This window comes from Carassius gibelio, chromosome A25 (genome assembly GCF_023724105.1).
Source record: "Carassius gibelio isolate Cgi1373 ecotype wild population from Czech Republic chromosome A25, carGib1.2-hapl.c, whole genome shotgun sequence".
NCBI lineage: Eukaryota > Metazoa > Chordata > Actinopteri > Cypriniformes > Cyprinidae > Carassius > Carassius gibelio.
Genome location: NC_068395.1, coordinates 13,206,751 through 13,221,800, shown reverse-complemented (window position 1 = coordinate 13,221,800; position 15,050 = coordinate 13,206,751). Strand labels below are relative to the sequence as shown.

The following is a 15,050-nucleotide window of genomic DNA, read 5'->3' as shown; positions in this document are numbered from 1 at the left end:
CTGCAAATCAGCTATAAGTGGTCTATATTGTTCTTTTCTATGGAGCCATTTTCACTCGGAGTGGCTCAGGCTGTGAAAGAAAACACATGCATAAAACAATCTTCAGTAAGCGATGGTAACGTATTTGAAAGAGGTTTCTTGTGCTCATCAAGTCTGAAATGTATTTGATTAAGAATGCATTAAAAACAGTAATATTAACTGTTTTCTATTTGAATATACTTTAAAATGTAATATATCCCTGTGATTTTCAGCATCATTACTTCAGTCTTCAGTGTCACATGATTCACATACTGCCACTTTTTGATCAATTCTCATAAACACTGGATAAAATGTGGCCTTGAATTGAATGCATCCTTGCTGAATAAAAGCAACATGACATTGTATAAACATTTTTAATTGATTTTATACAAAAACAATATATGACCCTGGTCTTAAGTGTAATTTTTTTTAAATTGAGATTTTTTCATCATCTGAAAGCTGAATATTATATCGGAAAATATTTGCCCGAGATACAACTATTTGAAAATCTGGAATCTGAGGGTGCAAAAAAAACAAAAAAAAAATCTAAATATTGAGTAAATCACCTTTAAAGTTGTCCAAATGAAGTTTTTAGCAATGCATATTACTAATCAAAAATTAAATGTTGATATTTTTACGTTAGGAAATGTACAAAATATCTTCATGGAACATAATCTTTACTTAATATCCTAATGATTTTTGGCATAAAAGAAAAAAATCATAATTTTGACCCATACCATGGTTTTTTTGTTTTTTTGGCTATTGCTACAAATATACCCCGGCAACTTAAGACTGCTTTTGTGCTCCAGGTTACATATATAAATCAAAGGACACCTTGAAGAAGGTACAAAAGATGCACGACAATTGTCCAGTGTGCTTGTTGATGACATAAATTTCAAGCACGCTTAATTAAAACATTCTTGGAAATGCTAAAGGAAGAAACCTCATTATAACGCTGTAATTTGCCTACATGTGTGCTGAAAGCCTGACATTCACACCCTTATCTAGTGCCTACTGTAGTCACAAGAGAAATCAGCGTGTGTGTGTGTGTGTGTGTGTGAACAAACAACTGTCTCGCATCTGCAGTATCAAAACCCGAGCACTGAACGTATCATCATTTTATCCCAAACTTCCAAACATGAGAAGGTTTTGCATCAATTATATAAACAACAAAACTGTGACATTAAGTATAAATTTCTCTAAATAGTGAATAGTGGCTAATTAATACATATATAAGGAAGTAATAGATCATTTAATACAAAATTAGGGGGATGTGACAGCATTACACGAATCTTACAAATAAATTTATGCTAAATACAGCAAATAAAATAGATGTATCATTATATCTGATTTTAAAACATGGCTAACAGCAGCATTTATCTACAAATAATTAGCTTTTCTTAAGAAGACCATTCTTAAAAACAGATTTGCTTTCATATGTTTGAATAAAATATATTGGACTTGTTATTCGCTAAAAATGATGTAGAAGACAACATAATAGAGAGTAATGAAATGTTTATGTGTTGTTATAAATAAACCAGAAAGAATGGCAAGAAATCAGATATCTTCTCATTGGTCTTTACTATAGTCTGAGCATTACACTCCTTTAACTTAATGAAATTCTTGTGAACATTGTTACAAAGAATGAGAATGGAGGTTTTTCAGAAGGCTTTGTTTGTGAATGGGATCTTTAGCGTGTGTTTTAAGGCCAGGGTTGAGTCCACCTGTTCAGAGGAGAGTAACGTGTGCCACTGAGCCACAGGCTTGCGTGGGTTGGACAGCATATCCGCCCAATGACGCAGCTGGTTTCCTGTAGCATCACAGCTCAGATAGATCTTGCCAATCGCATCATTTCTGCTCATTTTGTCATGATCCCACACAGAGATGACCAGCTGGACTTTCTGTATTAAGGGATAATGAGCAAAAGAAATGGTTATACACAATTTTAATAACTTGATGAGGTTGAAATCATATGAGAATGATATTCTGACTTTACAACCCTATTTATTTTTTCCTCACAGACACAAATCAAACCATCGAAAACCAGTCGGTCTAATAGAGAAATGCTCAGTTACTTCTGAGGATGAATATCACAGTGGCTCCGAAAGATCACAGCAAATCATTTATTTGCCATTGGCGCTTAATTCACCTTAGCAACCGGTTTCTAGGCATCACTCACCTGAATCTGTTCAAATGACACCTCAAAAGTGAATGATTCATTAAAGTATGGATTCAGTGTCTGCTTCTTCACTGAAGTTTTCTTCTTCTTCCACTTTTTCTTATCCAGAATCAATTGGACTTTCACATAAGGGTCTACAGAACAAAAACAGAACTATTAATCAATTTCTAAGCTAAACACACTCTCTATATCTTCTTGAAATAATGCTATGCCTAAAAATACGTTGGAATTGGAATAACACAGGTATACAGCAATTTTTATTTTTATTTTTATTTTTTATGTATGTTAATTTCAAATTCTTCCATGCTTCACAACACTTTCAAAGTGAGATGTCCAGTAAGTGGCACTAAAAGCACATTTAGTTGCATCTAAAACAGATGAAATTGTATTTGGCAATGTTTTGCCGCTTTATAGATTGCCTTTACAAGTCTGTGAACTTGTGTATCGTGACTCACGTATGTTTCACAGGAGTCGTACCTGAGCTTTTCATCGCAAATGCAGTGCTGTACCAGGTGAACTACCGAGCAAGTGTACTGTTGTCAGAAAAGCAATTCACATGTTTTACTGCCACACTAGTATTCATTTTAGCTGGACACTGTAGTGAATTGTAAATTTATTGGTACGGTTTACAAAACTGTAGTTAGAGGCACATTTTTCCTGTGAGCCAGTGTTACCATTTCTAGTGTTTGAAGAGTTTTGTTTCTGTCCCCTGCTGAAAAAAACAGCATATGCTGGTTAGGTGTGTTTTGATGCTGGGATGCTGGTTTATGCTGGTCCTTTTTTGATTTATGATGGTCCTTTGCTGGTTTGAACTGGTCCTTTGCTGGTTTATGCTGGTACTTTGCTGGTTTATGCTGGTCATGTGCTGGCAAAGGACCAGCATAAAGCAGCATTCCAGAATCAAAACATACCTACCCAGCATATGCTGTTTATTCAGCAAAGGACCAGCATAAATAAAAAGGACCAGAGTCCCAGCATTAAAACATACTTAACCAGCATATGCGGGTTTTTTTTAGTAAAGGACCAGTTCAAACCAGCAATGGACCAGCATAAACCAGCAAATGACCAGTTCAAACCAGCAATTGACCAACATAAACCAGCAAAGGTCCAGTTCAAAACAGGAATGGACCAGTTCAAACCAGCAAAGGACCAGCATAAACCAGCAAAGGACCAGTTCAAACCAGCAATGGACCAGCATAAACCAGCAAATGACCAGTTCAAACCAGCAATTGACCAACATAAACCAGCAAAGGTCCAGTTCAAAACAGGAATGGACCAGTTCAAACCAGCAAAGGACCAGCATAAACCAGCAAAGGACCAGTTCAAACCAGCAATGGACCAGCAAAGGACCAGTTCAAACCAGCAATGGACCAGTATAAACCAGCAAAGGACCAGTTCAAACCAGCAATGGACCAGCATCCCAGCGTCAAAACATACCTAACCAACATATGCAGTTTTTTTTCAACAGCATCAGTAGTGATTGCAGACTACACTTTAGAGGATGTAGGACATTTTAGTAAGAATGTCACCTGAAGAGCCACCATGGTCCATCCTCTTCAGGTTCTTGGCTTCCAGGATGATCACAGTGAGTTTACTACTAGCCGGGACATAACGAAGAGAAAAGCAGATCTCTCCCAGATGCTCTTGCTGTGAAAAGGACACAGTACTGTATGTAAGGGGCAAAATAACTTTTTGGGACTTGCAATTGAATTCCAGTTTTTAGAGAATAAGACTGTGCACTGTATATAGATACTGAACTAAACCTCATGTTTGGAAGCTTCGCTCAGATCTCTCCACTCCTCGATCACATGATTCCAGTCCACTGTGGACAGACTCAGTCTGATCTCGCCGATGATGTCGTGTTTGGAGAATCTGTTAAAGTCATAGACTTGCATCACCAGTATCGACTCGGTCAGCTCCTTCTGAGGGATCTGCAAGTGATGAAAACAACACATCAACAACTCCACCTCATCAGGTCATCGATTAAGCCGACAAAAGACTGTTGTTCTAATATGAATCTATTTCCCCTATGATAATGAATGATTTATTATTCTGCGTGGTTTACCTGATATTTGAAATTTTCATTGAACACTGGGTTTAGGGTTTTCCTGAAGACTTTGGTCTCATATGTTTTGAACTTGCTGGGAAGGATGTAGACTTTCACATAAGGGTCAGATGTCCCTCCTGAGTCCATCGCTTTCAAAGCAGCAGCTTCTTTTATCCCTACAGTCAGCTGATGAGAAATATGGTACAGTATATAGTGGATTATGATCTTAAAAACAGTTTTAATCTAAAAGCGTTTTCTACATTACTAGTCTTGTGCAGAACAGTTCATCCATGAAAATTAATCCACAATAATAATACTTCCTGCCTGTTGAGGGCACTGCTGTAAAATCAGTGAAAGAGATATAGTGACCTCTGATCTGGATGTGTTGAACTCCAGTGAGTACTGCAGTTTTCCTCTCTGCTGCTCAGCTGATCCATACTCCGCACCCTCCGTCTCAGGCTGGACCTGTCGGTAAATCCAGTATCCCATTAGTGGACATTTGATTTCCACAGTTTAGGAAACCTAAATGAATTGTCCACCCAAAAATGAAAATCTGCTGAAAATGTACTCACCCTCAGGTTATACAAGATATAGATGAGTTTGTTTTTCATCAGAGCAGATTTAGAGAAATTAAGCATCACATCACTTGCTCACCGATGGATGCTCTGCAGTGAATGGGTGCCATCAGAATGAGTGTCAAAAAAAGCTAATAAATACATCAAAGTAATCCACAAGTAAAGCTGTGTGTTTGTAAGAAACAAATCCATCATCAACACATTTTTAACTTCAAACCATTGCTTCTTAGCCTGGTAATACCAGACTCTGCTACTTCACTTTGCTTCGTACAGAAGCGAAATGAAATTGAGCGGAAGTAGGAAGTCTGACGTAGTCAGGCTAATTGCTTCTGGCTAAAATACGAGTCCTCTATCCATAATATTGCTTTCTGCAGTGAAAATGTTCTTTAGTCTAAATCAGGATAGAAATATCCACAGACCAAGCACCATTCAAAGGCCAAAACAATCCAAATTATGTAATTGGATTTTGATATGAGAGACTTTTTCACTGGATGAAGCGTTATTATGAATTATGGACTTGTATTTTGGCCAGGACCTTATTGATGGATTTTGTTTCTTATAAACAAACAGCTTTTCTCATCAGCAGATGTTAATTGTTGGACTAGACTCAACTGGAGTGGATTATTGTGATGTTTTTATCAGCTGTTTGGACTCTCATTCTGACGGCACCCATTCACTTCCGAGGATCCATTGGTGAGCAAGTGATTGAATGATAGATTTCTCCAAATCTGTTTCCATTAAGAAAATTCATTTACACCTTAAATGAGTAAATGTTCTCCAAATAATTTTTTTTGGATTAGCTGTTCCTTTAAAGGACCATGTCAACAATGGCAGCCAATGGTGTGAATTTGGAGACGGGACTTGGATGTTTTTTTTTTTTTTTTCAACCAATAGCAGATGATGGGTGTGTTTAGGAATTTTGTTTTGCCACACTAGTGCAAACATTACACACCTTGCCTTTAAAATCTCTTAAAAGAAAAAAAAAATACATACAGTAGGCATAAATGAGATAATTATTGATATATATTGATGCAAGATTAGAGGACAATAATAGCAATGTTAAAAGCATTGACGTTTTTTTTTTTGAGAAATGTTGAACCTACTACAGTATCTTGGACTTTCAAAGACAAGTACACCCATGTGAGATTAAGTGAGAAGTTTCCAAAATGCTTTATTTTTCTGACTAGAAGAACAATTTGAGCAGCATTCACAAGCATGGATGCTCCCTCTCTCACCAGAGCTGTGGTTGTAGATCCTGATATCCCTTTCATACTGATCTTCTGGTCCAACTTCTTCTTCCTCTTCTTTTTCCCTTTGCAGCAGCATTTCACACAGCAGCATATCACACAGATGAGAATGAGCAGGATGACGGCAGCAAATATAGCGTAGATGGCCCATCTTGGCACTGTTGTGGCAAAAACGACAATATTCAATCACATATCACAGTCCGGGGACACACGTCTGAAGGATGAGGTGAGACCAAGGCCAGGAGTGTTAAGACAAGTTAAAGTTGTAACAAGTGAAAATGAAATGTGCGGAATAAGATCGGCCCTCGTGGAGCAGGTGCTGAAATGAGGATTTATATGATATACTCACAAGGAATCCTGTCCAGGAGAGAGGGCAGGAAGCCTGGAGCAGCTGTTGTGGTGTTGGTGTGAAGTGTTTCAGTTGGTTTTAATGTTGGTCTTGGTGTCATGGTGAAATGGATGAGGCCAGTGGGTCACTGGAAATATACATACAAAAGACAGTTTGTGTCTGGCAAGTGTTAGTAACCTTGTTTTGTGATGGCCCCTACTGGTTAGAATGGTTGTGCAACACTTTAGTCAGCCGAAGGGAACGGTTTACAAAAAATTGTAGGAATAGTTGACCCGAAAGTGGAAATTCTGTAAGTATGTCATTTCAAAACCTTGGTAAATATAATTAGGAGTCCACTGGAGTCCACTGGAAAACTGAGGATGAACAAATGAAGGCTGAATTAAAATTTTTGAGCGAACTATCCCTAATGAATGCTATTTCTGCTATGGAATAAAAAAATATAATAATAACTCAATTGTGATTTTTTTTTTTTTATCTCAAAATTCATACTTTTTTTCTCAGATTTGCAAGATATAAACAAATTGAGATTGAAACAAGTCAGTATTGTGAGATATAAAGTTTTAATTACCTTTTTATTTTTTTATTCTGTGGTGAAAACAACAAAAATAAAAATTAAATCAAGCAAGCAAACAAAATAGCAAGAATCGTGAGAAGTAAATTTAGAATTCTGAGGAAAAAAAGTCCGAATTATGAGATTTAAACTTACAACTGTGTGATGCGAACCTGGAATTGTGAATAAAAATCCAGAATTCTTATTTAATATAAAAACGTAAGTGGTTCCATAATGTATAATTTTAATAAAGTATAATTTAGAGACAATTTAAAACAAGTAACTGCAACTGAAAAAATCTTACACCTTGTCTTACACTGGATGCGGTGTGGCATGGCACGTCCAATCCCAGACAGAAAACTGCTGCTGCGTTCTATTTATGACGTATTGACACAGATTTCAAATGATTTTCAATAGTGGCTTTGCTGCGTCCAATGTAGACAGACTTTAGCTGTTGCACGTCCATAGTATGGAAGGCATTTTCTGCCAAATTTAAATAAATAAATTAAATGATTAAAATGAAAATTAAAACCAGATTAACGATTTCATTACAGAAAACTGTACGCAAAATATGTGACAAAATTGAGAATTAAATTAAATGATTTCATTTTCACAGTTACATCCCTGTCAAATTGAAATATAAAATGCAATTGGTGATTTCACATTTGATTTTCAATACAGTCTCGAGGCAAGACTGCCAATATTAAAATGAAAAGCCAAACGTGAAAAATAAACTACAAATACAGTTTTTACAAAGCTCTTTATTAACGCTCACGCAATAATGGTGACACAATTAAAATTTAAATGTAAATTTTACTTTTCATTTTAACTCCTCTTTTATTTCAGTTTTCATTTTCGTTTTCATTTTCAAAGACAACATGCATGCAAATTATATGTTAATGAGTGGGTGTGGCTCAATTACGCTGTTTCGTGGAGGAGCTCAAATGGCGGTTATGGCCAGTATAGCAGCAGAATTAAACCAGCTAGCAAACATTTCGGATGATGATGACTTCATTTTGCTACGAGTTGAATCTATATTGGATACACTTGGACATTTTGCAGCCGTCACAAAACTCCGATGTCGATCCTCGAGTTATAATAGTCTTAGTGAGGTTGTGCATTTTCCGGGGAGTCTCGTCGGCCAGTTTGGTAAAATTGGCAAGATATTCACAGATTCGACTTTTCCGGATCAATAACTCGCGAGCAAAACGTTTTTGGTACACGAATTATGCCTCTTTTTACTCGTAGTGATGTAGTAAACGAGCTACAAGCGAGTTTGCCTGAAACAAGCTTTCTTCCGCTCTGTACAAAATACGTTGATCTCAATGCGCTGGCGTATGAGAGACAAGTCCTAAGGGACCGTCTGCAAAGTGCGAAACGCGAAAAAGGATACTAATAAAATACTCAATAACTTCACAGTAACACACTGTAGTGTCACCAAATTCAGTTCACACATCACTGCTCTCCTGCTGCTTATACTACAATGTTGGTTTTAAAAATAGTTGCTTTTGCACAATTTTACGATTTTTCTTATTATGAAAACGTCAATAACGTTACTGTAACACACTGTACTTTCACCAAATTCAGTTCACACATCACTGCTCTCCTACTGGTTATACTACAACACTTATATTGAAAATAGTTGCTTTTGCACCATTTATATGATTTTTTTTTTATTATGAAAAACAGTTAATAACTTTACTATAACACACTACTTTCACCAAATTCAGTTCATACATCACTGGTCTCCTGCTGGTTATTCTTCAACAATCATTTTGAAATTAAATGATGTTGCACATTTTGTATTATGAAAAATAATTAATAACTTCACCGTTATGGAACATAATAGTTAATAACTTTAATGTAACACACTGTACATTCATCTGATTCAGTTCACACATCACTGCTCTCCTGCTGGTTATACTACAACTTTCATTTTGAAAGTAATTGCTTTGGCACAATTTTCATGCTTTTTTAGTATAAAAAATAGTTAATAAATTCACCATTATTGGACATAATAGTTAATAACTTTAATGTAACACACTGTACATTCATCAAATTCAGTTCACACATCACTGCTCTCCGGCTGTTTATACTACAACTTTCATTTTTAAAGTAATTGCTTTGGCACATTTGTTATTACTTTTTATTAAGAAAAAGGTAAATAACTTTACTGTAACACACTGTACATTCTTTAAAATCAGATCACACATCACTGCTCTCCTGCTGGTTATACTACAACACTCAAATTGAAAATTATTGCTTTGACAATTTTTTTTATGATTTTTTTAATTATTAAAAATAGTTAATAACTTTACTGCACTGTATATTCATCAAACTTTTATTAGTGTTTTTATATTCAAAACAAGTGCTGTAGTATAACCAGCAGGAGAGCCGTAATGTGTGAACTGAATTTGGTGAAAGTACAGTGTGTTACAGTAAATTTAATAACTGTTTTGCATAAAAAATCATTAAAAAATGTGCCAAAGCAATTACATTCAAAATGAAAGTTGTAGTATAACCAGCAGGAGAGCAGTGATGTGTGAACTGAATTTGGTTGAAATACAGTGGGTTACAGTAAAGTTATTAAATATTATGTTCAATAATGGTGACTTTATTAACTATTTTCCATAATAAAAATCATAAAAATGTGCCAACGCAATTACTTTCAAAATTAAAGTTGTAGCATAACCAGTAGGAGAACCGTTATGTGTGAACTGAATTTGGTGGAAGTAAAGTGTGTTACAGTACATTTATTAACTATTGTTCATAATTAAAAAAAAATCATCAAAAGTCTGCCAAAGTAATTCCTTTTAAAATCAAAGTTGTGGTATAAACAGCAGTAGAGCAGTGATGTGTGAACTGAATTTGGTGGAAGTACGGTGTGTTACAGTAAAGTTATTAACTATTATGTTCAATAACAGGTGAAGTAATTAATTATTTTAAATAATAAAAAATCATAAAAAAATTGCAAAAGCAAATACTTTCGAAATGAGTGTTGTAGTATAAACAGCCGGAGAGCAGTGATGTGTGAACTGAATTTGATGAATGTACAGTGTGTTACATTAAAGTTATTAACTATTATGTCCAATAATGGTGAATTTATTAACTATTTTTTATAATAAAAAAGCATGAAAATTGTGCCAAAGCAATTACTTTCAAAATGAAAGTTGTAGTATAACCAGCAGGAGAGCAGTGATGTGTGAACTGAATCAGATGAATGTACAGTGTGTTACATTAAAGTTATTAACTATTATGTTCCATAACGGTGAAGTTATTAATTATTTTTCATAATACAAAATGTGCAACATCATTTAATTTCAAAATGATTGTTGAAGAATAACCAGCAGGAGACCAGTGATGTATGAACTGAATTTGGTGAAAGTAGTGTGTTATAGTAAAGTTATTAACTGTTTTTCATAATAAAAAAAAAATCATATAAATGGTGCAAAAGCAACTATTTTCAATATAAGTGTTGTAGTATAACCAGTAGGAGAGCAGTGATGTGTGAACTGAATTTGGTGAAAGTACAGTGTGTTACAGTAACGTTATTGACGTTTTCATAATAAGAAAAATCGTAAAATTGTGCAAAAGCAACTATTTTTAAAACCAACATTGTAGTATAAGCAGCAGGAGAGCAGTGATGTGTGAACTGAATTTGGTGACACTACAGTGTGTTACTGTGAAGTTATTGAGTATTTTATTAGTAACCTTTTTCGCGTTTCGCACTTTGCAGACGGTCCCTTAGGACTTGTCTCTCAGACGCCAGCGCATTGAGATCAACGTATTTTGTACAGAGCGGAAGAAAGCTTGTTTCAGGCAAACTCGCTTGTAGCTCGTTTACTACATCACTACGAGTAAAAAGAGGCATAATTCGTGTACCAAAAACGTTTTGCTCGCGAGTTATTGATCCGGAAAAGTCGAATCTGTGAATATCTTGCCAATTTTACCAAACTGGCCGACGAGACTCCCCGGAAAATGCACAACCTCACTAAGACTATTATAACTCGAGGATCGACATCGGAGTTTTGTGACGGCTGCAAAATGTCCAAGTGTATCCAATATAGATTCAACTCGTAGCAAAATGAAGTCATCATCATCCGAAATGTTTGCTAGCTGGTTTAATTCTGCTGCTATACTGGCCATAACCGCCATTTGAGCTCCTCCACGAAACAGCGTAATTGAGCCACACCCACTCATTAACATATAATTTGCATGCATGTTGTCTTTGAAAATGAAAACGAAAATGAAAACTGAAATAAAAGAGGAGTTAAAATGAAAAGTAAAATTTACATTTAAATTTTAATTGTGTCACCATTATTGCGTGAGCGTTAATAAAGAGCTTTGTAAAAACTGTATTTGTAGTTTATTTTTCACGTTTGGCTTTTCATTTTAATATTGGCAGTCTTGCCTCGAGACTGTATTGAAAATCAAATGTGAAATCATCAATTGCATTTTATATTTCAATTTGACAGGGATGTAACTGTGAAAATGAAATCATTTAATTTAATTCTCAATTTTGTCACATATTTTGCGTACAGTTTTCTGTAATGAAATCGTTAATCTGGTTTTAATTTTCATTTTAATCATTTAATTTATTTATTTAAATTTGGCAGAAAATGCCTTCCATATTAGTGTAAACACGGTGTTAGATGTTACAAGTCTGCCTTATTAAACTCTGGGTTGCATGACTAAAAAGCATGTCATCACCACCAAAGTTAAACATGTTGACAGCCACCTGCAGTCCATTAAAACTGGGTGTGCTTAAAGTGTACAGATAACATTCTTTTTCAGTGAAACAGTCATAAAAATGGAATAGTGCTGCCTTTAGAATACATTAAAAAATTTCACGAACAAGACTGTTGCAATGCAACAGTAAAGGACTTGAATAGTCCAAGTCCCAGTTTTGAAAGAGAGAGAGAAAAGTGTAAATAAGAATAACAAAATACACGATTATGCCTGAGAATGATGCCTTAAATAAAAATAATCTAATGGAACTATAATCAAAAGCGGCACAAAATAGCTACAAACTGAACATAAAAACACATTTCCATGAAAGAAGTGAATTTCAATATAAAACAGAGCATTATAGTGGCACTTACTGTTGTAAAATTAGATCCTTTGGAATAGTGTCTCCTCAGTTGTAGTTTAAAACATAAAGAATAATATTCTGAATAGTATGAACACATTCCTAAACCGTTCACTGTATGCAGAGCCACAGAGAGGGGAAGGAAGTCACTGCCCACTGCAGAAACTGCATCAGCTCAGGAAAGAGCCACTGGAATGTGCCATTTACTAACCATTGAGGCTTTAATCATTCGGTGAGACAAGAGACTGTTGTTTATCTCAGTTCCATTAATACAGTACAATTCAGTATTTCCAACAGCCAACTTTTTGCCTTTGAAGAGTAGCTGCTTAAACTTTTTATGACATTTTAAATCTTTTATGACAGTTGTGAAAATAGGAAAGAGAAAGAGAGACACTACAAAAGAAAGAAAGAGAGGGATAAAGACAAAGAGTGAAAGAGATGAACAAACTGCTTAAGTCGCAGGGATAAATAGTGAGGAGCGATAACAAAATACGCTACTATATGTCTAAAATTATATAAACAAATCTAATTTTCAGGTAAAATGGAACTATAATTGAAAGTGACACAGAAACTGAGCATAAAGACAAATTTATGACAAATAAGTGAACATCAACATAAAAGGTGTCATGCTGATAATGTCAGATAAAACTTAAGCAAAAGATGGTCAGGTCAGATTGAATGAATAATATTTGGTCTCAAATTTTTACTGGTAGTCCACTGTGTGAAGAATTATTTGGGTATAATACATCATAGTTTACTTTATTTTGCTATAACCTCGGTTACATAAATGAACTAGTGTCCTGCACCCACTAGTAAAAAAAAAAAGGAAAAATATCTGGTGTCTAAAAAAAATTTTGACTCCCCTTTTTAACAGCCTAGTATCAGATATATCTTTTATTTAGCTAAATGTCATTCCATATAACAAATACTCCCAATATGCATTTTTTATTCACAGAGTCATCGTCAACACTCAACTAGAACTTGTTGGATCCAGCTGAAAGCTGTCTAGAAAAGGCAATGAAATACACATTAACTCAACTTGCCTTTTTTACCCTCCACTCGCAGGTCCAGCTGTTGTCTTGTCCAGTTCTGCAGTATTAAACAATTAAGTCATCGTCTTGTGCTGGAATCCAAAAATAGTTGGAAATGAAGACTAGGCCACTTAGACAGCTCTCCTAACGTGTTCCTTCAATACATAAAGAAATGTGCGGCACCTGCCACACCTCAATAATACACAAAACTGCCTGTGCATATACCTTTACAGGAATAGGTAACACCTCATGTGAAACTCAAGTGGTACACAAACAGTCAGATAGCCTACAAGATATTCAAATACTTTCTTGTAAGGAAGAGCTAAATATCACAGTGCTGATAGCATGAACAGCTTCCTTCGTGCTCTTGAAATACTGTATGTTCTGCTCTGATGAGCAGTGAAAACATACTGGAAGTTACAACAGAAACCAGTCTTACCACACTACTGTTTGAATATTAATGGTAATCTGATCATGAAGAAAAATTATTTATTTATCACTTTAATGTCAAACATACTTTATTTGTTTAAATCCTTGTTCAGTAATGTAGAACATTTTATATATTCCAAATATCTATAGGCTACGTTATGAAATAACTTTTGTTAATGCATCTCATTATGAAATATCAGGTCATGCACAGACTATCCTGTCTCTTTGAGTTTGAATCTATATTTATTCACACCAGCTCTATGTAACCCCTCTCTCTGACGCTCCTCGCACTCACTCTGAGTGGGGCTTGAATCCGAGTCCCCGGCATGGGAGGCTGCACTAACAAGGAGGCTAAATGGCTACAGCCACTAGCGTCTGTTGCTAGTGCGTCTCTTGAGATCGGAGAGTGAGGTTTACCTGCACAGCACTACTGGCCTCCTTTATATATATATATATATATATATATTAGCCATTTTAAAAGTGGGGGGGACAGCTGTATGGTGATTTAACCCAAAGCTGATGTTCATAATAAATTCTAAATAGAATACCAATTGGCATTTTACTTTTTCAAATTTGGGAACATGACATGATAGCTTACAGGAACATATTTTTGTTAAATCATACTCGAAATGTAAAAATACTGCAGGACTTTGAGACCAATGGGAGACCATCTATAATTTTTTTTTTTTTTTTTTTTTATGAAATAAAGATATTTTATGATATTTACAATATTACAGTTGCACTACATTTGGACAATAACTTTTTTTTAACAGTTGGACAAAAACAGGTGTTAAATGAGTATACAGATTACATCTACAGTAATTTTATAAAACATACATTTTATGAAAAATATGAGACAGATAATCTGAAAAATCAAGCTGCTCTGGCTCCTCCCAGTGCTCCTATTGCCATTTGCAGAAATACATCCCTCCCGGTAAAAAACCAAAACAACCAATCAGAGCTGCGGTCCGTAACTTTGTGTGTGTTCAAAATGTAGAAAAATGTATATAATAAGCGAGTACACCATGAATCTATTTTCCAAACCGTGTTTTTAGCTTGTCCTGAATCACTAGGGTGCACCTATAATAAGTGTTTATATTCGGACTATTTTAGATTGCTTCGGGGGTACCGCAGCGGAGTAACCCAGATGCAAATCTCACCTGTACACATTCTGGAGAGGTTGAGCAACTGCCCCCTCTCTCTGCCAGTGACGTCACAGCCTGCCTTTCCTGCAGACTAGTTAGGACATAAAGTAACAGTTATGAATTAAAAGAATAAAACTTGATAAAGTATTCTAAGATATTCGTTGCAAAACAAATATGATTATTGTGAAATGATCATTTTACTCCGCGAGCAGCACGTAGACAAACAAAAGACAGCAGAAACCAATAATATTGTTACGTCTTATTTAGCAGACGCTTTAATCCAAAGTGACAATTAGGAGAGCATTTAACACACTGAATCCGGCGCGACGTGACGAGGTCCATACGGATTCAATAAATCATAACATGAAAACTTTATCGCGCGATTCGTGTC

At 35.4% G+C, this 15,050-nt stretch overlaps 1 protein-coding gene across 2 annotated transcripts; it reads right to left on the bottom strand.

The window, feature by feature from the left end:
• Nucleotides 1–1,582: 1,582 nt before the first annotated feature.
• On the bottom strand, nucleotides 1,583–13,320 carry syt8 (synaptotagmin VIII). Of its 2 annotated transcripts, none has more exons than XM_052543424.1 (9): nucleotides 13,098–13,320; nucleotides 6,416–6,542; nucleotides 6,055–6,224; nucleotides 4,614–4,709; nucleotides 4,263–4,430; nucleotides 3,961–4,128; nucleotides 3,727–3,844; nucleotides 2,198–2,331; nucleotides 1,583–1,919 (listed from the first exon to the last, which is right to left on the bottom strand). In XM_052543424.1, exons 2-9 carry the CDS (start codon nucleotides 6,513–6,515, stop codon nucleotides 1,680–1,682), a joined length of 1,194 nt encoding a protein of 397 aa, XP_052399384.1. In that variant the 5' UTR covers nucleotides 6,516–6,542; nucleotides 13,098–13,320; the 3' UTR covers nucleotides 1,583–1,679. The 2 variants fall into 2 exon arrangements, with proteins under 2 accessions (XP_052399384.1, XP_052399385.1); XM_052543425.1 differs by lacking the exon at nucleotides 13,098–13,320 and adding an exon at nucleotides 12,068–12,248.
• Between the last annotated feature and the right edge of the window lie 1,730 nt (nucleotides 13,321–15,050).